Raw genomic sequence first — 24,774 nt, 5'->3', positions numbered from 1 at the left:
GGCCGAGGTTAAGCTCTGTAATAGACTGGAGAACTGTCCAGAGATTTTGCCTGTCCTTCACCCAATTCATGCTGGGAGAGGCTTAGTGAAGAGCGCAGGTTTTGTTTGCGCAGGGGGCATCTGAAACTGGGGGTTGGGGTCCTCCCCCAAGAATTTTTTTTTTGAGTCAGACACTTAATTTCCTGCATTTTGGCAAATTTATATGCACCAAACCTGCCTTTTCTGCATTCATTTATACCGTAAATGTCTTTAATTTTGTCAAAATGAAAGTCCTCTGCTACTTTCATGTTTTTAGTAGGGGGGACAAATGCTCATGTTCTAAATATTGAGGAGGACATGTCCCCTTTGCCCCTCCTAAATCTTTGCCTATGGGCTCAAAAACCAATAATGCATCTTGTGACAAAGTTACTCCTGGGTATTGTAGTCATTCATGGATTCAGCCGTTATTATTAATAATGTCATTAATATTGACCTTTAATTATCTTGAATGCTGATGCAGCAGATTTGTATTGGTTTTCCCATAGACCATAATTAAAAACAAGATTGATCAGAACGCCACCTGCAGAAAGAGCTGGTGTTGGCTGCCTTTCAAAAAACATTTTCGACATAGTAATCTGTTATAACTTTTGACAAACATGTTGTCTTTTAATTTTCTGTTACCTTCATTTATTGTATTTTATTTAATTTGCTATTTGTCTATTGTTTCCATTTACTCTTTCATTTATTCATCTGTCTTGTAAAGCACCTGGAAGTGGAAGTGTTGTAAAACTCCTGTGCACATTTGTTTAATTGTAGGCATAATGAATTATATCAGTATTCCTATGCTGTAATCTGTATGTATGTGCGTGGGTTGAGGTGAGGTCTGTCAAATTTCTCTAGTAGTTATTAAAATAGCTACTAAACATCCATCCAGACTTTTAAACCGATTCGCGCTGTGATTGGCTGGGAGGCGGTCACGTGGTGTAGTGCAGTCAGTCGCTGTGCCGTGCCTCGAGCCAGCGCTGAGTGGAGCCTGTCTGCCAACAGCTTCAGCAGCGGCTCTATCTGGAACCCACTACACTCACTGACAATTAAAGGAGGCCCCTTTTTCTTCTTATTTCCGAGGACTATTTTTCACCATGGGCGACAAGAAGAGCCCTACCAGGTAATGCGATCACACATTGACGATTTCTCCTTGTTTTGTGCGTTTTGAGCTCGATATTTAGATGCGTTTCCCTCACACAGGGATCGTTTCTCCCTTTTTCAGTTGGTATGCCACAGCTAGCTAGAATAGTGCAGTCACTATGGCGGCTTCTCGCTCTCTACAACCCAGTCACTTAACAGACAAAGGGAAAATTTTCAGAGGATACGCCTGGCATTCTCCGAAACGCTCTTCCGTCTCGACGAAGCCTTTCGGAGGGTCAATGTCGAAATTGACATTGTTTGATATTGGTTTTGTTAGCCGACATGCTAAGCTTCGATGCCGAAAATTTTAGCAATGCTTCCCTGCCTGCTAGCCTAACGTTAGCTGGCGATACAATCGGACGGTGTGGAGCTTCGCCGCTGTGGGGATTTATTAACCGAGGAGCTGTACTTGTCGGGACTCGAACCCAAATTTAATGACAACACCATGATATGTGCCGCACTTAGTAGCTCGTGTGTTACGCGACGTGTTGTGTTTGTCACAAGCTCCGTTCATGTCAATTTGCGAAATAATGTTGGTGTTATTCCAGTAAAAACTAACTTGACCTTAACATTTGTCAGGCCAAAAAGACAAGCCAAACAGACCGCTGATGACGGCTACTGGGACTGTAGCGTCTGCACCTTCAGGAACACCGCCGAGGCTTTCAAATGCAGCATCTGCGATGTGAGGAAGGGCACATCCACAAGGTAATGTAGCGCTCCCTCCCTCTCTCTCTCTCTCTCTCTCGTCTGAGCGTCTCGTTTTTCCCCTGCTTGGCTGGCTGCAGCAGCATTGCATCGCAATTTATGGGAATGACAACTTTGATCGACAGCCTATTTGTCTATGTGCGAATGCGGACTTGTTGATGGACAATCTCGCAAACATCTCCTGGATTATTCGTAGTTTCCCATTTCATGCGACTAACATTGCAATGCTTTTATGCATTCGTCTAGGTAGGCTGGCTGCTTCACTAGCCAGAGGGGGGGATGGGGTGGGGAAGAGGGACCATACTTCATGATGGCTGTACAGCTACAGTGCATCAACAGCGAAAGGGCTGTTTTTTTTTCCAATAGAGTGAAACAAAGTGAATGCATGTGCGTGCATTTCACCTACCTGTAGGATTGCAGTTAATGGTCTGACGAGTCAGATTTATCCTGGAACAGGAGGCGGATGTACAGCAAGGAGATGATAGTGTTTCTTAGATTAAGAAATGTGTATGTAATCAGGATTAGAGATAAACCTCGGATGTGCATTTTTTTTATATTCTTTTGTCCATCAGACTTTTTTCCTCCCTTGTGCCATGAAGTTTAAGCCAATGCCATTTCATGCCCAACCAGGCATGACACTGAGTGTGCAGAAGAGGTTCAACTGGTTTTTTCTTTTTCTTTTTTTTTTTGCCTTGATCTTACAAAAATTCTATTTTTAAATGTCAGTCCACACAGTTTCTGATTAATCATGTTCAAAACTCAATCTGCCAACAGCCTGCTTTGTTCCGGAAACTGTTTACAAGTGAATTCACTCATGTTTGCGCTCAGACAATATCTCCAGATTAATCACATCAGCATTTAAAGCAACAGGCTTGTATGTCCATTTCCCCTAGAATTCATTTTGTGACGTCAGCAAAAGACTGCATCTTATGGGAAGCTGAGATGAAATCTAATTCATGTCATGTAGGGATTCCCTTTCGGTTTTGTGAGTAATGATGCTTCCTCCCCGTGTTCTGGGGAGTGTTTGTGATGAGAAGTTGCGTGTGCCACTGTGTGACTTTGTTTACTCGCGTCATCAGTTGCATGATGAGCTGGAGAGATAGATGAGTCATTTGTGGGTTTGTTGACAAGTTCCCTGCACTCTAACCTTTCCAGCTGTGGTTTTACAATGAGTGGCTCCACTGACACCCCTGACACACCGCAAACGGGGACAACACACTGACACTGGTTTACTGAAAATCCAGCAGAGCTCAATCTTAATTGTCTGGCTCCCCTCCCCCTATGATCTTTTCCTAGCTGCGCGTAGCTCACCACAGCTGAAGATGCAGGCTGAGCCTGCTGCACGAAAGCAGGAAGCAGAGACAAGCATGTTGTAGCCATCCTGCCACTGTGCTTTGGCAACAGCCCAGTTGCCTCTATTGGGTAAATGGGAGCACATGACATCACAGGGGTGGTTGTCACACATTCCCGTTTGATGTGAATAGTTAACCTTTGATTAATGCAATTGTGTAGTTGTGGGGCTGCCTCTTATTCTAATGAGTACTAATTAGCTGTCTTTCTTCACTGTTTGATGTGTTCCGGCAAAGCATGGGATGAAGCAACATGCTCTTAGCTAAATGATTCACACTTAAGGCTATGTGTGGATGTTTGTCTTGGCTGCTTTTATCTGAGGCTCTACTTTGAATGTGCTTTTATGCACAAGGACACGTGTGTTCACTAATTAGAGTTCCTCACTGGTGGTAGGAGTCAAAACACTACTTTTACTCAAAGTTGAAGTTTGGTTTTGGATGATCAACTTGTTTACTAAAATATAGGTTAACCTAGATAGGTATTGATTTGTGCAGGCAGTGTGACATGATTGTATTTAAAGGTGCACAATGCCTTCCTAAAAAAATGTCAAGACTGTAAGTAATCCATCTCAATGATCACTTATCACCCACTTGAAGTGTGTAGGCGTGTGTTATTTTCTGCAAAGACTGCCCTCTGCGTGTTTTTTTTCTCATTTTCTTGTTATTGTGCTGTGTTTGTGACATTCTTGGGCACAGCACACACGTGAGGTCGGGACTTTATGTAAAGGTAGCGACCAGGTGTCAGACCATAAGCAACAGAAATCCAAGAGGAAACTATGAAAATCACAGACACATCACCAACAAAAAACCCAAATATAATATTGCCAGGCGAAATACTAGCACTTTTGCTGATGACTGAGTTAACAAACAGTAGCCGGCAATTCCTGCAAAGTATACCTTTTAAACGTTTTTAGTGGTGTGAATATCTGGAATCCTCCTCTTTCCACACACTTCTTCCACAATCCCCAAATTTCCTGCATCCTGGGACAAAGATTAATCTGTATTTGAACATAGTTAGGCGTGGATGGATGCAGCTAACATAACACACATACCTCCATCCATTCCTGAAAAACTGTACAACCAATAGCAGTCAGCAGATATTACTGTTGCCCTGTGGTTGGTTGCTGTAGGTTGAGTCATACAGGGTTTACCTGCCTGTCCTACAAGAAATTCAAGATTAGATGAATATTTCCATCCTTTTGAGCTTGATACATCCATCCCTTACAGTGTGCACAGTCAATGAGACACCAGCTGTTTCTACAGGTGTTGATGTAAAATACACAATTAACATGATCTATGGTGAGTCAGAAATAGAGTCTTACACTCTGACAAGGCTTGAACTGCACTTTGTCCCCTGCCAGCGGTAGGTAAGCTAGGTAACTGTGGGTCATGCTGCTCTGATTTTTGCAAATGGAGGCAAGAATGTGTGTTAACGAGAGCAAAACTTCAGCTGTGGCATCAGCATGCAGGGAGAGGCCCCGTTCTCCCCAGCCCAGCGCAGCCTAACGAACCTGTTGACCCAGTCCAACTCAGTGATGTAACATGATACTCAAGTAGGCTAAATGTAGCCTCCGCCACTCTGACTCTTAAACAAGAAAGCACTCGGCTTTTTTGCACCTGACCTCGCTGCTAATCTACAAGTCCAAGTAGTCCAAGTATTCAGCCTCTACATTCAGTGCCTGCTTCTTGGTAATTGGAGAAGGGCTTGCATTAGCATCCCCTGCGAGGTGCATGCTATCATATTTAAATGTTTCTGGCATCTGAACCCGATCGCTGCTTGAACGTGACACTGTGTTGCTGTACATGAGTTTGCTTTGTGGTGGTGTTTGGTATGCACCTCTGTCAGCCCCGGGGCCCAGGGAGAAACCATTAGGAGTCCTCTAAAGTTGATTGATGGCGGGGATCACAGGAAGTCTTGAGGTACCTCAGTCTTTTGACTGCTGTGCTGTTATCTATGTGCTGGTGCTCTGTTGTCAACCATTTCAAGTAGCTTCCATCTGTGCTTTTTATAAAGCAGAACAAATGGGTGTCTCTCACTGGTTAGCAAAATGTGGCACTCTGACTAAATTAAATAAGCCAACTTAAATGGTCCCCAATTTATCTAAAGCTCAGGCTGCTAAAAGGACACAGAACCTGAACCACTGCAACTGATATACTACAGCAGTGTGAGGTAGAGGAATGTATTCATATAGGTGTCAGATAGCATAAAACCAATAATAAACGGTCTTGAAAACGGTCATGTAAATGTTTATACAACATAATTTGAACAGAAATCAAAGCAACTCGATGTCTGTCCAGACAGTGTTGTGACTTTGTATTTAAGATACAGATACAGAGTCAGAGTGAATGTGTGGCTGTGGCTGACAATGACGAGGGTCATCATTTTGTGTCCCCTCTCAAAATTAAGTGATTTTTGCAGGTCGATGAACCAAGTGCAGGCAGAGCTGTCCATGCATTTATCCTTTTTTTCCTCAGCAGCAGTTTGTGATTCACAGGGCGAATAATTGATCTGTCGATTCATTCAAAGCCAAGCACACTGATGATTGAGATTAGCTTCTGCCACGAGTGAATGCAAACTTTTAAACTCAGCAGTATAAACGGTTAAATTTCACTTTCATCAACCTGATGTTGCTGCTCCATCTGTACCCAGAGTGCACTTGCTCTTACAAGTGTACTGATATGAACTACTGAACAGTATATATATTTAAACATGGCTGCTAGTGAATGCTCCAGCGCCAAAAATAGAAAATCTATTTGTGACAGATGTTTTAATCGTGGTGGGCCACCACAAATAAACTGATGTATGGGAAACCTTGAGACAGAGAATTTAAAAGAGAAAAGGAACAGCGATGTTGTCTAAATTTTTGCCAAGTTGTCTCAATAGCTACTGTTCAGATTATTTAATAAAATGACGCCTGACATGTCAAAGATATCTGGATTGACACTGGAAAATTTGATTTAAAGGTGTCTCTAAAAAAAAAAAGCAAATTTGCGCTAAATGACATGACACATTTTCGACACATAATTTGTGTTTTTTCTGTGTTTATGTTAACAGGCTGTCTCTGTAGGTTTAAACTTGAGAGCTTTTTTTGTAATCAGTTAACAGGTGATGCCATTCTGTATAAATTACAAGTCAGTAATTAAGTTATTAAGTCAGTTTTTTACCCACACCTGTAACTTGTATAGACTAATGTGAATAATGTCATGTCCAAGTATTGTCACAAACATTTTAATGTGAAGATGTTTTTCTGTTCACTCTGGCAGACTTACATGAATCAACCACAGGCAGTCACTGTAATTGTCCATGACTCTAGATATTCACAGATGTTAATGTACTTAAGTAAATGTGTTTTGCATTTAGCTTGTGACTTTATAATACCATATGGGAAACTCATAAATCCACAGATTATGAAAGTTAGAACCAGGATTGATAAACAGAATCAGAATGGATCAAATCTGACAAAGACCCAACCCTAAAGCCACGAGTTAGTATTTAGGCCAAATAAGTAAAAGTGCATCTCTGTCTTTGTCTTAGTGTTGTTTATTTATTGGAAAATGATTGCAGTGTGCGTCAGTGTTTGTGTGTTCCGATGTGCGTGCGTGCATGCCTCTCTGTTTTACAATGATGGAATAGAGTCATTATAATCCATGGATTCTACCACTGTCACATTAAGGCAAATTGTCTAGGATAATGGAATTACATAAGAAGGACATGCTAGCTCTCAATTTATATCTGCACTTCCTCGCCCCCCTCGCCTGCCCCCACAGCAGCCCCCACTCCGAGGAAACTGCTTTTGCTTATCCAGCATTATCAGCATCTGCACTAAAGCCCTAAGCACGAGCGGGTAGCCCTAATCTTTACATGTTAATTGCCGGATTTAAAAGTTCTTAATTACTTCATGGGATTTGGCAGAGTGTGAGTGATTAAATACAGTAGCCAATTTGGCAATCTGACAAAACAGAGAAATGTTGCGAGAGAAAGCTGTTGAATCGGGAGCTCCTCCCCTCACGAAAAAGATGAGGCAAATGAGTGCCACGGTGAGGGAGTGCGGAGTCTCGGGGAAATAGAGAATGAGAGCATATGAGGACAAGGAGAGAGGGAGTGAGGGAGATGTTAAGTGTGCAGTCGCAGCAAGCTGAGGAGTAAGGAGAAGGAGAGGGCATGAGAGGACACGGGGAGCGGCGTAGGGACAGACAGGAGTGTAGCGTCTGGACATTTATATGTGTGTGTTGAAGGAAGGGGGGTATGGATGGCTGCAAGGGGGATGTGCTCACTCAGCCAAGAGTCTCTAGGGGCTGAAGCACATCATTACCCAGGGAGGGAGAGAGCTAGACTGGACAGCCTCTTCTGTTTCTACCAGCACCACCATCCATGCATGTGGAGGACCATTTGACATGTCATTCGCTTCAGATGGAGAGTGAATCCAGAGTAATTGTTAGAGTCGAAGGGTTTGATCCTGTTGAGCTGTGGTGTGGCAGAGCATTATAAAGACCAAAAATTTAACAAGTTTGATGGATTTGAATCGTGGCTACAGTGGTCTTTAGTAGAGTTTGGTTGGACCAGTTTAGTGAATTTTATCAGGTATCCCACATGACTCAGCAGCTGCTCCTGAGTGGAACTTAATAACACAGTGTCCCAATGAGAACGAGTGTCATATCTGTCACAAAGCATCGTGTAACACTGGAGCTCTCTGTCCACACCGCATCTATCAAATATTCACTGTTAACGTTAGGGGTCAACTGATATTGGTTTTTCTTGGCCAATAATGACTATTGGTAGTTAATGAGACCAATAACCTATAGTTGGAACCAGTATACATTCACAATAAAAATGAAAATCTTTATGTCAATATTTAGAATCTGGAATATAACAAACTCCAGGAACTTTTTTTAATAAAGTCAAGGAAAAATTTAAATAAAAAAAAAAAAAGAAATAAAAAAGGGGGTCTTATAAAGTAAAATGCTGATACTTTGCACTTTTTGATTAATTAATTTTATCAGCGATCATTAAACTAAAACGCTGATACAGATAATCGGCACAATGTAAAAATATCAGCCCTGATAATCAATCAGGCTGATAGTCTGTCAACCCTTAGTTAACATTATGTAGACAAACCATGTTTGGTTCAGTTGTACACTTGAGATCAGACTGGAGATGTAAACATTTAAGAGATGTGTGAGTGGCTGACTTGCTATCAACCTATGTTTGTAATGTGTAATGTTATGTTCTAAATCAGAAAGCACAAGTTTTATATTGAGATGTTTGCTGTAAAATATAAGTAAATTAAACACAACCCGTTGGACACTTATAGCTCTGTTAGTTTGTTTACAAACATAATCGCGCTGTCATATTGCGTATTAATAATGCAGTTGAGTTTGGTTTAGTGCTGTGATGTAAGTTACTTTTAAAATTGCCACCATGTGTTACAATGACAAATGTTTATTCAGCTATTTTGCACCTGGTTTAAGCTCATACACCAGACAGGACTGGCAACACTGTAAATCAACCCAGCTCTAGTCAGTAGTGGCTTTGTGTTTGACCTCTTGGTGTCGAGTGTCCTCACTTGCTGTTTGCTTCCTTGATGCTGTTGGAGAACACGAGAGCCTGCTGTGAAGGTGCAATGTCCCCTTCAGCAGTTCTGCAAATTCAAACCAGGCGCTGTTTATACAAAAGCAAATGGACAAGAAGATGACAGGACAGCAGCAAGATGGGGAGAGCGGCTCTACTTGACAGATAACTCCTTCACACCAGAAGCATACAGCAGGAGAGAGGGTTAAGAGAGGTGAAGACGACCTACTTAAAGCCAGCACGATTTAGGCAGGGCAATGGTAGTTAGGGGGTCTAATGCATAAGGAGAAAGTGAGAAGAGAGCAGGGGTGAAGACAAAGAGATGGAGAAGAGGAAAACAAAAGAGTGATACTGAGAAATGTGACATAGCGCTGCTGATGGAGGGAGCTCATACGTGCTTAGTGCCTTTGCAATGACTCGCTGTCAGTCTGCCCAATGCCAGGCAGTGTGGAGCCTGAAAGGTCGGTCAGGGAAAGAGTTGCAGTGTGAAGATGAATAGTCTTTTAGCAGACACACACTTAGACATTTCCTCTTTTAATGCCTCTGTCATAGACCTCCTTTCTTCTTGCGTATGTCTGTCTATCTCAAAGGCAGCCAAACTCAGACAGTTGGACTCCTTCAGCGTGTCAGGAGAAGCAGAAAACTAGACTCCGAGCAGCCAGCATGGTGCATGAGGTTTACAGTTTTTACAGTTGAGATGTCTTTGCTCTTTGCTGTTTGAGGTAGAGGTGTAGGGCGTTTTTGCTTACTGGGAGCCTGCTGTGCACACAGAGCCCCTGATGGAAACATTGCTTTCACGGTTTCACGGACTCCCAAATGAAGTTTAAGGTGGATAAGGGATCTGGAACCGAGAGCTGGTTGCAGATCTTCTGATTAATTGGAATCATATGCCTCCAAGTTTATTCCTTCATGCTGGACTGTTTTTCTGACAGTTTTGCATTGCAAAACAAAGCTTACAACAAGAAGGACTTATGGCAGAACAAGAAGCAGTGGTCCAATTTCTTTCACAGAAAAAAGATAAAAGCAGTTCTGTGTCAGTTCTGCGTCAGTTCTGTGTCAGTTCTGCGTCAGTTCTGTGTCAGTTCTGTGTCAGTTCTGCGTCACTGCTGCGTCAGGGTTGTACAGTGCAACATACATGTTGCAATGTCTATATAGCATACAACACACCACCACAGCACCGTTTACACACCAATTACATCACTTGCACACAGCCCCAATGTCATTTTGCTTTACTTTAGATAAACAAAATCCATTTAGTTAATTTATGTCAGCACCCACATTCATTAAATCAAAAACTCTAATTTGTAAAATACTAAATGTGTTATTAAACCATAGTCGGAGCTTAGAGCTCTGATTGTGGTCACACCATTTATACCTCTCTCTGAAGTGTGGAGTGATGGCCATGGGCTCTGCCAGAAGCAAGCTAGGACCTTGTGTGCAAGTTCAAAATCATGAACCCTCTCTACCGGGCTAACGAAAGCCCGAATGCTGAGATCATGTGTATGATAGAGGAAGAAGTGTTCATCCTTGGGCGGAGAGTGCATCTCGTGAGAGAAGCGGGAGATAAAAAGAAGGCGGGAGCCGTCGCCATCTAGAGCAAGTTTATTGAAAAGGAAAGCAGGCACTGCCACACCAACTGTTACTGTTCCGTTTTGTTCAAAGTAATGAGTAGATCTAAAGATCTAATGTTAAAGATCAAAGTATGCACTCTTACACCTACTGAGCATCATTGACGATTATCTTTTCTTGAAAAGTATCCTATGTTGAAAAAACATCAGCGCTATGCAGGCAAGCTTAGCAGATTCTTTTCTTCGACTAAGGAAAAAGAATGCTGGAAAAAAATCCTCTCCTTTCATTCACACTGTGCTCAGACTCAAAGAGATGATAAAACAGTTGGCTGAAGCTTGGAACCCATGGAGGGAATTAGTGAATTAATAAAGAATCGCACCAATAAGCAGAATCAATAATGGCACTGGTATCAATAAAATTTTATCAATTCCCATCCCTTAAGGTGGAGGGGGTGGGGTATAATTGTACAGCACTGGCAGGTCGGTAAGCCATGTTTCATGTGTGATAGTACAGTCAATTCAATCGATAATAATAATATTGTGATGAAACTTGTGATTTACACCCTTAGTACCCCCTCCCCACAACCCATCCACCACCCTACAGCAGTCACCTTGGGGAAACACTGAACATTAAGCCCTCAAAGTCCTGACTGGAAGGGACTCGAGGAGGGATGAATGCTTAATGCCTCTGGTGGGCAGTGGGAATGAATCAAGAAGTGCTGTAGCCCCAGGCTGCTCTTCAGGTGCCATCCTCATTCAACCTCCTAAACACACTCACTCACACACATTACGCTACCCATGGATGGCTGGAGGTGACAACACTGCTCCAGTCACCTCAGGCTGAGACTGATCAAGAGCTCCCTCACAAGTAGCACAAGTCCCACAGTCTGGTGGTATTTGTATTAGTCAGTTTTCAATTTAACATTCCAGGAAGTATATTTATAAGTTTAGTCATGTTCCCATTTATAACATATTCTCTTTTGACATAGCAGGATAATCTCTACTGGTCTACAACACATGACAAGCCCAATAGCTATTGAAAAATTCAGTCAAAACCAGGTCTAAAATACAAATGTTACTTTAAGTGCTAAAATAATGAATTCATTTGTTGATTGACATAAAATTATTCGTTGATAACATTTTTTTTTTTTGCTAATTCCAAATTCTCCTATGTTAAGATTTGCAGTTTTATTTTCAATTGTAAATAAATACTTTTGTGGACATTGGTTGGATAAAACTTCTTTCAGATTTTGCTCTGGCAAGTTGTGATGGGCATCTTCACTCTTTCTGGTTTCTGAATTTACCAAGAAAATAATTGACAGATTAAGTAACAATGCCAACCCGAAGTGGACAAATTAAAATTGCCTTTGTGCAGCCAACAGTCTAATTACTATTATTAACTATTAATATAGGAGATGAAGAAAGCCAGCAAATATTCACAATTGTGAAACCAAAAGCTGTTCATTTTTGGCACCTTTATTTAAACAATGACTTAAAAGATTTGATTAATTATTGGAAAAGCTGCTGATTTAAATTCCTGCCAACTGAGTCATTGTTTCAGCTCTAGTTACTATTAAACATTAAGAGTGCAGGGTTTCCCACATGTTCATTTATTTTTGGCAGCCTGCCACGAGTACAGTATCTGCCACCATGAATAGATTTTTTTTGTTTTTGGAGCTGGAAATTTTATGAGGAGTGCTGTTGAAATATATTTATCCTTTGTTTATTGATCACTCTGTGCACTCTGGGCACAAATGGAGCAGTAAAAAACCTTGGAATTTAGAGAGGAAACACGAAATGATAAAGAGAGACACTCATGCATTTAAAGGGGAAAAAACAACTAAAGTCTGTGTGGTGCATATATTGTAAAAATATTATATGGATAACAATCCATTCTGATAATGCTGCCCTTGGCACAAGTCATCAAACACACCACTTTTTTTCTGCGCTTTTGCACTATTTCAAGAAAAATGGAAGTCAGCCAAGGGCTATGCAGTGCTCCTCCCAGGCATACATCAAGTCTCTCTGGAAAGATTGTCCAGCATTCAACAACAGAACAATAGAGCACACTGATATACATATATATACCCGCTGACTGGTTAACGCATCTGATGCAGCACAGGCAGGCAGCTCTGCGCTCTGCTCCATCACCCTGCAAACTATTAAAGGGAAGGGGAGAGCATCACATGTTTCTACATAATGATCAAGGCGCACAGCAAGTGTTGACACAGACAAGTTCATGTAGATCATTGATTACATGGCTGCCAGCACGTCATAGGGAGGTACTGTGATCAAACTAAAGCCCTGTGGCATTGTCACGTGCTGGATCTGAGAGATGTGCTCCAGGCTGAGGCTGTGCTGGTCTCTCAGTCCTATGCAGGGGGAAACCAGGTCACTGCCGAATGCATATGAATAGATGATTCATGTTTGTGAACAGCTTCACAGAGGACGAGGAGCCCACGTTCCTACTGCTTACATGCAGTTATTTACAGAGTTTGAATGAGAGTTGGCGATGTTAAACAGTCTGAGCTCTTCAGCGGGGGCCGTCCATGGTCGAAGAATACTCTTCTCTGTCTCACTCTCTCTCTCTCTCCGCTACACTCAGCTGTCTGCCACTGCATTCACTCAGCCTGGCAGGAAATAATTGCTTGTCCTCCACACAGCACTTCAAATAAAAGAGCTGTGTTAATGAGGGCTTTCCTGCGCCTCTCTCTCTCTCTATCACACTCTCCATCGCTCGCTCCCTCTCTTCATTACTCGGTCTCTCCATGAAGTGCTGTGGCTCATTGTTTTTCGGTTTGTCTAGAAAGAGTTCCCCCTGAAACAGCGGCTCCAGTTTTTGCCCTTGGCGTGCAGTATCGGCTGCTTGTGGCCAGCAAGAGCAGCAGCTGAGCAGAGGTGTGTCTGTCTGCGATGGTTCAGGCTGAGTGGAGCGGTCTAACTATGGGTGTCAGTCTGACTGAATTAGGAGCTTTTAGGCATGATGATAGTTATTTTGGGGCATCCCGTCGAGGAAGTCTCCCCACCTCCCTCCCCCAGATGGTGGAATTCAGGGCCAAGCATAGGAGGAGCTGTCAATCACGGCCTATTGTTGTGCGAAGGGGAGGTAATAAGCTGTAAGCCCTCACAGTGGGAAATGATTCGACAGCAAGCTTTATACACTTGACACTCTCACTCACACCCTCACACTGAATCCCCAGGAATATATTGGCAGCAGCGGGGAGGTTGGAGCAATCTCTGCAGTTGGACCCTGGAGTTCACTCCTGGTCCTGCTCTTAGGATCATTTTCAGTAACGCTTTTGAAACAGATGTTTTGGATTTGATTTGGATGTCTTTTGGTTAAGTCGTAGAGTCATTTTCAGCATTATTGTAGTTTAATTAGTACATTCCTTACTCTTACTTTTCTCAATTTGTCTTTTGTTTTTTAAATGCCTGTATCCCTTTGTATTGTTCTGTGTCACCTCTCTAAATATGAACACTTTTGCTGGTCTGTGAACAAAGCACGCTTCACGCTGAAAGAATGTGGTGCAATAAATAAACAAACAGTATATATATTTCAGCAGCGCTCCTAATGAATTGTCCAGCTCCAAAAGCATAAAATCTATTTGTGGTAGCAGATGTTTTACTCATGGCAGGCTGCCACAGATAGTTTTTTTGTTTAGTTTTAATGCCGTTGTCCCTTTGTATCATTCTGTGTCACCCCTCTTAATCCAGAGGCCTTCGCGGGTCCCTGAACATAGCGCAGGCAGAGATCTCCATGAGTTCTATTTTTCCTTAGCAGCAGCAGTTTGTGATTCGCGTGGTTGATAATTGGTCTATTGATTTGTCAGGAATGACAAAATCGATGGATGTGAGGAGCAGCTGCTGCAAATGAATGCAAACTTTTAGACCCAGCAGAATGAACAGATAAGTTTCACTGTCAGTGCACCTCACATTCTGCTGTTTGTCTGTGTCCAGAGGATGTTTCGTAATCCGAGAGTGTGGTGCAATATATGACAGAACAGTATAAATACATACAGGGTTGTTAAAAACCTGGAAAAGTCATTCAAATTCACAATCTTGTTTTACATGCCTGGAAAAGTCTTGGAAATCCTAAAAATCATTGAACGTTTTGGAAAAGTTATGGACTTTTTTGTGTAATGAAATAAATTTTTACAGTCACCTTCCAGTGATAACCTTTCACGTAATGTAATTAACCGCAAATGTATTTTCTGCAGGTTAGCAGTTGGCATATCACAGACAACAAACAACTAAGATGCTGCTTGATGCTGCTGTGTGGTTTTCTCATTTTCCATGACTAATACCAGCCAAGCCTTCCCCTTTGAGACAGGTTGCGTGTTTTTGTGATGTAGTGTAGCGGCATTCATTAGCGAGACTCCTCCATGTGTGTGTTTAGAAAAGAACTGTTACTAGGCTGGAAAGTGCCACAAACGCAGTAAAATGCATGCTTTTCTAAGTTCATATTTTGTTATTTATCCTTATAAAGTCATGGAAAAGTTTTGAAACGCTGTCCATGAAAATGTGTGTGAACCCTGAGCATATTCAAAGAGCGCTCTTAATTAATTATTAGTCCAGCTCCAAAAATAGAAAACCTATTTGTGTTTGCAAATGTTTTAATCATGGCAGGCTGCAACAAATAAATGAATGTGTGGGAAACCTTGGATTCTACAATGGACAGATTATTTAAATATGAACCGTAACTGATTTTAAATATGAAATATTCTTAGGGCAGACTTTATCCAGCTGTTCAGGGTTGCAACTTGTTTCATAAATGCATTTAACACACACAGATGTGGTGTCATGCAGAATCTCCAGCCATGTTAATGAGCCACAGAGCGCTGCTGTAAAAGCCATGGTGTGTGGTCAGTAAGTAAATAATGGGGCAAAAAGAGCAGTGGCTCTGTCATGCCAGCAGCAACTCATGGCTGACTTACAGCTGGCACTGAATCACTGCTTAACTACCAGGCTGCTTCTGCCGCCACCGCTGCTGCCGCTGACACAAATCTCCGACTCTGACCAGGGCTTGAGCTCCGCAAACAGGCGAAAAAGGGGCGTGGAGCATATCGGTCAATCAATCACTCATTCATCACCTTCTTGGCTAACAGCTCTGACTGTCAAACAAAATGATTTCTGGTCCTGTTGGATGCTGTCTGCGCTGACAATCTGTTTTCTCGTGGCTATGAGTTTGAGAGACAAATATTTTTTTCATGAGGGGTAAATATGTCGGTGAGCATATTTCTTTATTGTGGCTTTGCTCACTGCTGTTTCTCGTGTACCACAAGCTGCCTCCCCGGAATTCTTCGTCGCGCTTTCTCCATGGCATGCTGATGTTTTCCTGCCAGATGTTGACATCGGATCGGGAATCCGGAGGTTCTCATCAAGATTCCCATGGGAATGAGGCAAGACTCAGACATGAACAGGAGTCTGGAGGAATTTCTAATTGCAAATTGGTGTCAGCACAGACACTGAGGTCTAATGCTGTAAACTCACCATTATCAGTGGGGGTCAACAGATTATCAGCTTGGCTGATCATTGGGGGTGATATTTGGCATTTTGCCAATTATCTGTATTGGCATTTTATTTTAATGATTGCCGATAAAATCAATTAGTGAAAAAGTGTGCGTATTACACTCAACCAACACCAGGGAGGGCAGCCTGCAGTACACGCAAAGAAAGTGTCAGCATGGGAGGAACTTTTTCTTTGTAAGACCTCAGGGAGCTACTTTTATTTATTCTTTTTTTATTTGAATTTTTACTGAACTTCTAATTAAACATCTGCGAAAGGCATTTAAAAAACAGTAGACCCCTGATATTCTCTTTGTAAATAATAAGTTATCAACGTAACCAGTCAACTGTTTAAAAGCACTGCAGTTATTTATTTTTACTATGAAACAGTACTAAACATGGGAAGTGATTATTACTCTAGATTGGATTAGAATTGCAGTCAATTGAAGCTTGAATTGGAAGAAAATCTCACTCCTGTATCACCCATTAATTTCACCCACCCCAAACAGTGTCTTACACATGGGAGCAGGCAGACAGAGGCCTGAGAACCAAGGCAGCTAATGGATAGTGGATGAACAGCCCAGGGCTCCTCAGCATGCACCACAGCCAGCGTAATGATGGAGTGTATTACCAACATTACAACATGATGCTCTATTATGCCTCGATTGATTGCCTTCTGATCAGCTGCAGTCCCCCACCCCCTCCTCAAGGAAAGGCCCCCTCTGTCTGTAACAGGCCTCAGCAGGAGGAGACTAAATGAGCTTGATGGAGCAGTAGAGAAAATAGTTACAAAAGAATTGGATGGTAAGAGTTTTAAAGTGCTTGGCTACTAAGCCATAGATGGACTGAGTGGAGTGTCAATTGTGAACGAGGATGGAAGTGCAGAAACAAGTAACAGGACTGGCAATATGATGTTGCCAAATTGAAACACTGAGGCTAACCACTTAAGCAGCTGTCTGAAAAACCACTCTCCACAGCAAGCCCCTGAAATCAGAGTCATCAGTCTGACACGCTATTGAGCTGCTTTTGTTTTTGCCACAGCTTTAGCTCTTAGATCGGTCCCGTGGCAAAGCAGAAAGCGTTTGTTTTCACCGCGAGAGCTTCATTTTTCAGCAGCAACACTTGTTTTTCTGGCCTGATGCTTAGACTAACAGCATTTCTAAAACTTTCAAGACTCCCTACTTGACCACAGGTCTCCTAAAGCAATCCTGAGGATCAAGGGACCTCCTCTCCACTGCTGGGATATCACAATAACTCCTCCTGCCAAGAGTAGAATTGGGTTTGGAAGGGTTGGGTATACACAGCTAGCTAGTATAACTTGTTGTGTTCCTGTTGAAAGGCCCCCTGAGCGGCCACTGAGCTGTGCCAGGCTGTTTGTTTGCACGCTAAGCTTTTCAACTGCGTGTTTGTGTGTGTGAGCGTACTTGTGGTTTACTCTTCGCCATGCTTGCCCAGTGCTGGCCTGTGATTATCCATGTTGCTGGCTGCAGTTTGGTCTCGGCTGAGTCGGAGTCTCTGGAAGGCTGCAGTCATCCTTCGCTCTCTCCCCACCCTCAGGTCCTCCGCTTCCCCCGAGATGCTGCCAGCTGGTGTCCATTATGCTGCAGGTGTGTGTGTTGGCTCAGGCAGTCTGACTTGGGGTTAGCATTTTGCCTCACAATTTCAGGCCCTGTTCATGTGCGCAGCTGATGGAGCAAGATGCTGCCCTGGCTGCACGTTTGTAACAGTTCAGCGGTGAAATGCCACTGAAGATGTTTTCAGAAGAGGATGGGTTTTCTGTGAACGCCTCTTTTAGGAAAGCAGTGGGACTCGTTGAAAGCTGCATGTGACATTTATCTTCCTTGCTTTTACTGTTTTTGCTGAATAAGAATGATTGAACTCAAAGAGTAGTTGAGTATTTATTGGGAATACCATTAGTTACCTGGACTTTTTATGGTATTGAGAAATTAAACCTTTACTCCATTACATTTCCCCCAAACAACTTAGTTACTTACTAAAAAATAGTGAAGGAAAAACTGGATGTTATTCTTAAAATCCTTTAAGTTGTGAAAAAGTCTGTTATTCTTCAAGCGTAATGTACACTTCATTTTTAAGGTGCTGTATGTTATGAAGAAATAATTCTGACCGCTTGCTTTTTATTACCAGCATTTACTTGTAGTTTTACTTACAATACATTAGTACATTTAACAGGATAAAAATACTTTAGTACAGAAAAGTACAGAAAATATCAAATACTTAAAGATTTACTCAAGTAATATAATAGGTGACTTTAACTTCTACATAAGTCATTTTCCGGTAAGAAATCTGTACTTTTACTTAAAGTGGTAATTTGGGGTTTTTGAAGTGGAGCTGTATGCGATACTTATGTATAGTCAGTGTATTACATACAGCGCTCCCAGGCGGGATGTGCATCCCACAGGTCGGCGTAGGTCAGTGGAAGTAGACCCTGTATTGAGAGTGTTTTCTATATGAAGTTTCATTTCAGTCGGACTGCAAAACAGTTGTTAACAGCACTTTCTGACCTGAAGGTTCGTGCCCTGTCTGTTTCTGCAAACCGGGAGCACACTGACCGCCACCTACTGTATGTAATACACTGACTGTACATAAGTATCTCATATAGACCCACTTCAAAGTTTCACTATCACTGTACCCGCCATTCTGCTGCCCCGTCTATGCCCAGAGTACCCTCTGCATTCTGGTAGTATGGTGAAAAGCATAACAGAACAATATATATTCCAATAGCGCCCCTAATGAACGGACCAGCTCCAAAAATATAAAATCAGAATGAGTTGTCAGATGTTTTGACAGTGGCGGGCTGCCACAAATGAATGAATGTGTGGGCAACCCTGTTTTTATGTATACGTTTCAGTTGAAAAGGTTGGCAGTGGAGCCAGGGTTGCTGGTGAGCTCAGTCAGTGGAGCAGCTACACCATGTCCAACTCCATCTCAGTCTGACAAATGGGGCCAACCCTGCAGTAATCAGATTAGAGGACCTAAGTGACGTGCTGCAAATGTCCCACCTTGTGATCCTGTCCATTCATTTTATTACAGCCGTGAGCTAATGAGATTAGCCCTCAAAACAGAGCTGCTCCGCCAGGAAGCGGCTGCGCAAACCCACCTCTGCAGCAGCTGGGAGCCGCGGCTCCTTTCCACTGCGCAGGCCCCGAAGGTTCAGTCACCTCTCTTTGTCAGCCGAAGTGTGACTGCGTTGGTGCGTAGCCAGACTCAGCTCATAGCTCCACTACGAGGCTAATCCATCTTTGTGCCTTGGATCTCCTCCACAGGAAACCCAGGATCAACTCCCAGCTGGTCGCCCAGCAGGTGGCTCAGCAGTACCCGATGCCTCCTCCGCCCAAGAAGGAGCGGAGGGAGAGGAGCGAGCGCACAGACAAGGAACGCCCGGACGGCGAAGGGGAGCGCGCCAACGGAGAGGGGCGCCCAGAGGGTGAGCGTCCCGAGATAGTGAGGCCAGAGGGAGACTCCCCTCCCGAGAAAGAGAAGAGCGACAACGAACAACAGCCAATCAAAGACAAACCCGACAGAGAGAAGGACATCAGCCCAGCCGTCACGAAGAAGCCCAGCAGCAAAAAGACCAGGTCAGTGTCGAGGCTTCACGTGTGTCTCTGGATCGGGGTTCCAGCAGATCCTTAAAAAGTCTTAAAAGGCATTGAATTCATTCATCTAAAACTTTGGCCTTAAGTTCAAAAATCTTAAAAATGCTCAGATATGGAAAATAGGATTTCATGAATGCTTTTTTTATGTTGCATTGTAAAATTTTGAAATAACCAGTTAACATGTCCGTTAGTTTGTTTGTTTATTATTTCTGTGTCATGCCAATCCTGCCCATCCTATCTGGGATTACAAGACATCGTCACAATATATGTGTCATCTTGTGTTTTTACAGATATCAACAATTTCAATTTGGTGAATTTTCCTGAACTGCATTAAAAGTCTGAAATCTAACTCGCCTGAAGCTGTTGGAACCCTGCTCTGGATGTTGTCAGCGCCTGTATTATCCTCACCGATCTGTCTCTGTTTTCCTCCAGACCCAAATCAGACACCCATCAGAGCCCACCCAGCGACAAACACAGCATACAGTCTGGCAAATCAGCAACCAAGACCAACAAGAACTCGCACATTTCCAGGTGTGTAGCAGCCTCTCATACTGCGTTTGGCAGAACACATGGTTTCACATCTCTGACTACACAGCACTTGTTTTTAGAGAAAGTCATGCAGCACAAGGCTAGAGGGAAACCTTAAATGATTCACAAATGATCTTTTACACTAAACGCCCACTCTCACTTTATATACACTTGTTCTGACGGTTCATGTGTCACCCGATGAATTGAGCAATTTAGTGTAACCGCCCCCACAGTGCTGGCAGCCTCCCCCTTGTTGTTGCTGAGACTCACATATTGTGGTTGCCATTTCTGGTTAATGTTTTTCTCTCTTTCTCTCTCTCTTTGCATCTGTCTGTCTGTCTGTGCCCCTCAGGCCCAAACTGAAGAACATCGACCGGAGCACTGCCCAGCAGTTGGCGATCACCGTAGGGAACGTGACAGTGATCATAACAGACTTTAAGGAGAAGACCCGCTCCTCCTCCACGTCCTCGTCCACCATCACGTCCAGCGCGGGCTCCGAACAGCAGCACCAGAGCTCCGGCTCCGAGAGCATGGACAAGGGCTCGTCGCGGGCCTCCACGCCTAAAGGGGATCTCTCTGTGGGGCACGACGAGTCGTTCTGAGGTCCTTGTGTCCTCCCGTCCTCATTTCGCTCCACCAACGCTCCTTTCCCCCATTCCTCTTCCCCTCCCACATTTCTGGACACTATGGATCCCACAGGGGGAGAGATTTTCCCATCGCTGCCCTGCCTCCATTCCATGACCCCCCCTGGATGCTAAAAGGAGTCTGAAAGCTGAGAGGAACAGTGCGGTCGCCTGCCGGGGAAACAAACGAGGATCTCCCCTCGTGATGATGCCCCGCGGCACAGGCGAGGAGAGCAGGGCTACAAGGAATACCACCCCCACCCCCCCAACCTCCCCCGCGGTAGCATCCAGACACTTGTATGTATTGTTTTATATTTGTATGTGGATGTGAGGCCAAGTCGACATTTTTTTTTGTTTGTTTTTTTGTAAAGAAGAATTCTCCGCTGGGCACAATAACCACCATCATTTCAATAACTTTAAACTATTATTACCCTTATTTATTACCTGTTGCACCTGTATACTTTGATATTCTCCTTTTTATTTTTTTTTATGTTGACGCTTTGCTGTGTAGCCCTGCCGATCGATCATTCCTTCCTTCAGTGTTTTTATTACAGTTTGAAGAGGATAGGACAAGACTCGAGACACACACACACCACACACTTGACACACACACACACATACACACACACACACACACACACACACACACACACACACACACTGGTGCTAGATACACTGTGAAGCAGTTTTGCAGATCTGGGATTGCCCATTCACTCAATGTGACAGAGTGCTGATGAATCAAATTCACTTCTCTCAATAACACTGTCTCACTCTGAACACTGTCGGGGCTGCCGTCAGGTCCGTCTCGTCCTGTACAGGTCAATGTGCATCAGAAGAAGGTCACCTGAGGTTCAGACACTTTTTCAACTAGATTGTCTATGATTTAGTATGCTATAGCAGATCTCTTATACAGTATCTTATGTCCTTAACTGTACAGTGTAGGCTGTTGTGTAAAACACTAAAAAGCTGTTGATATTTTCTGCATTCCGTACTTGGATATTGAGTTTTCTGGCCGACGTTTGGAGCTGTCCTCTCAGCTCTCGAGCCAGAGCGTTTCTTTTCTGTGGCAACTGAAGGACGGTTCCACGCAGTTCCACTTGGTAAAACCATATCGAACTGTAATATAGACCTGTTGTGTCAAGCTGTTGTGAAATCGATTTTTTCTTTTCGTTGTGGTCCTGAAGACGACGTTTGAATCTCTCAATCCCAGAAAACAAGTGCAAAGACACGGAACAATTTGCAAAAACTTTCTTTTTTTTTTTTTTTTTTTTATTAATTTAAGACTCCTGTCATTGAAGGCATAAAAAAGAAATATTGCAGTAGTTAATAGAACACAATTGCTCTTTCAATTTTTAGAACAGCAAGGCTTATTTAAGGGTTTTAATTCACTTTCACCTTAGCTGATACTAGACCAACATAATTTCCTTTTAACTGTATGAAATTGTATAAAGAATAAATGTGTATATGATATCTTAGTTTTATTTATTGAAGGACCAAAGGAATTTCATAATGACATGATACATAGACAGATAAATAACAATTTGAAATGCAATTATCTAATGTGTGAGATGAATAACAGTTTAAATAAAGACTAATATAATCCATGTAAATGGTGTTCTTATTGTCCACTTTTCTCTGTGTACGGCTAAATTGGGGCAGAGAAGTGTCGATACTGTGAGGCGAAGGATGCTACTGGCTCTGCACTCAGTGGTGGATCTCACCTCATTGTGCAGGCGGTTTGACACCAACTCGGTGTGAGCCGGTAGCTGTGGGGACAGTCTGCTGGGTCCAAGTCTCAGTATGCCCCGTATTCACTCTCCTCAACAGTAAACGCTGCTCCCCTAAAAAAAACGCACCCCCAGACTCATCAATTGAGCTGCTCCCAGAGCAATTAAAACCACGTTAGGTGAGCTTAACAAGTCCCAAAAATCTCAATACTTGGATCTGAGGGTCAGGATTTTGATCTGTGTCGACTAAAAGCTTTGCAGTTTCACACCGAGGGATGATAATCATATGTGTGTCGTAAGCAATGTTTGAAGTCCAAGAGATATGTGTTCATGAGGTTTTTTCTGCTCTTAAGCTATGGTTAATATGTAATTATGTACTTTATTGCATACAAATATGGAATCAGTGTTCAAAGTGAGGAAAAGCAATGTGAATTTAAAAGAAGAAAAAAAGTTGGGTGGGGGGGTGGGGGGTGTTTTGTCTAATTTTTACTGAATAAAAAAAACAAACCCTTGCTTTGTAATGCAATCTTAGAAATGGGCCTAAAAAGCCATCTTCTCACCTGCCTTATCTGCAACCACGTTCACTTGACTGAGTACTCCAACAGAAAGGATTCATTGTTAAATTATTGACAAATGGCCATTTGCTGAGTATATGAGTTATTGCTTGTATATAGAATTTTAAAAAGGTGCAAAAGCAAACACTATGAATGATGGCATCGGAGCTGAAGTCTTTTGTTTCCTGTTTCCTTTCCGCGCAAGCAGTTCTGTTCTTGTGTGCGACCAGTAACCTTAATTTACTGTGTAAAGATGGTTACATTTTTTAGCTTTGTTTGTCAGAGACCCAAATATAGAAGGCTTGTTTACTGACTGTATAACCCTAACCGTGAATTTCCAATTAAGTGTATTATACAAACTCATTTCTTCCTATAACAATGTCTTGTACAATGCTTTTAAAGTTATTGCTCGGTTTAAAAAAGAAATAAAAAAGAAAAAAAAAGTTTTAGGGACAGTACAATAATCCATTCTTTGTTTAATCCTGTTTTAGTTCTTTTTTTTCTTTCTTTTTTTTAACTTATAGCTGATGTGTCATTGTTTCCCCTTGTGAAATGGTCACATTATGTTCCTGGTGTGGAAATGTACGCAGCATTTTCAGCGGATCACGGCTCCTTGTCTAGCTTATAATGTTAAAATAATACATGTTTCTGGCATGTGCACGACTTTGCGCTTATAGGCTAACCTGATCATTTTCCTCCGCTTCAAATAGAAACGTCTATTTATGAATTTTGCTTGTAGTTTTTCACAAATAAAATTGTTAAAGTTATCTATTTTTTGGGCTGCTTTGTGTCCTTTATTGATGCGATTCATCTACACACACACACACACACACACACACACACGTACATGTACCTTCACATCTTCATTTTATACACTCTCAGATGACAGGAAGTGTGTATGGATCTGAGAGCAGACTATTGATTGAGACGTCCCGGTGAGTGTGTGTTCATATAGAGGCAGCCTTCACAGTGCGGCGACATATGACATGAGGGAGCCCTCGTATTGACAACAGCTTTCAATCACGCCTCCCTCTAGAGGCTGGTTAGCCCCCCACTAATGCTCCGTCTAAAAGCTCCGACCAATCACTGCATTCCTTTGTCGCCACTGATAATCTATACAGATGCATGACTCCACTGAAAAGAGGTGGATGCTCACATTTGTTTTAAAAGCACATTTCCTTTGGTGATGAGGTTATTCACTAAGGGATTGTGGCTATTCCATTTCCTTCTGGTTCATTTGTTAATGCACTTTGTCTCTGGTGTAAGAGACAAAAAAACCCCAAAACAAACGGTTTTATTCCAAAACTATGCATTGTTTTTGAATTTTTTTTTCACTTGTTTTTCATCAATTAATATGTAAAAGTAAGGGATTTTCATGAATTTAAAAAAATGTAAAACATTTTCTTTAAATAAATAATGAATCAGAAGAGGTCTCAGTGCAGGGATGCTCAGATTGCTTTGCCTCGGGGCCACTTTTGCAAAATGACAGGAAGCCAGGGGCTAATTTCTAGGATTTAAAGACATTTGCTGTTTACCCGCAGCCTCTGTTGGGAGGGGGTCCAAGGGATCCTCCCTCCGCATCTTTTCTTGACAAACTAGCTCTATCTTTGATGCTTTTTAATGCACTCTGGCACCTTATGCACATTCAAAGTACAAAACAATTTCCCAACCAGCCATATTTGGCCAGTAGGTCATACATTTAGTATCACTTTCTTAATCCTCAAGTGGTTGATATCTCACTAAATGTCCTGGGGGTCCAGTTTTTTCTTTAAAATAACAGCACAGTTAGCTCTCGCATGTCTTGACAAATGAACAGTTTCTGTGTCCCTCTGTGTCAACATGAGTTGGGAGCACAGAAGCAACTCATA

The 24,774-nt window shown here is 42.5% G+C and overlaps 1 protein-coding gene across 1 annotated transcript; it reads left to right on the top strand.

The window, feature by feature from the left end:
* The first annotated feature begins 989 nt into the window (after nt 1-989).
* On the top strand, nt 990-23,673 carry rybpb (RING1 and YY1 binding protein b). The gene is made up of 5 exons (XM_042499162.1): nt 990-1,144; nt 1,744-1,869; nt 19,145-19,456; nt 19,907-20,005; nt 20,355-23,673. The coding sequence occupies exons 1-5, from the start codon at nt 1,119-1,121 to the stop codon at nt 20,602-20,604; spliced, it is 813 nt and encodes a 270-aa protein (XP_042355096.1). The 5' UTR covers nt 990-1,118; the 3' UTR covers nt 20,605-23,673.
* Nucleotides 23,674-24,774: the final 1,101 nt, after the last annotated feature.

The sequence above is a fragment of the Plectropomus leopardus genome, chromosome 2 (genome assembly GCF_008729295.1).
Source record: "Plectropomus leopardus isolate mb chromosome 2, YSFRI_Pleo_2.0, whole genome shotgun sequence".
In the NCBI taxonomy this organism is placed as follows: Eukaryota; Metazoa; Chordata; class Actinopteri; order Perciformes; family Serranidae; genus Plectropomus; species Plectropomus leopardus.
The sequence above is the reverse complement of the archived record's forward strand: the minus strand, read 5'-3'. Positions and strand labels throughout refer to the sequence as shown.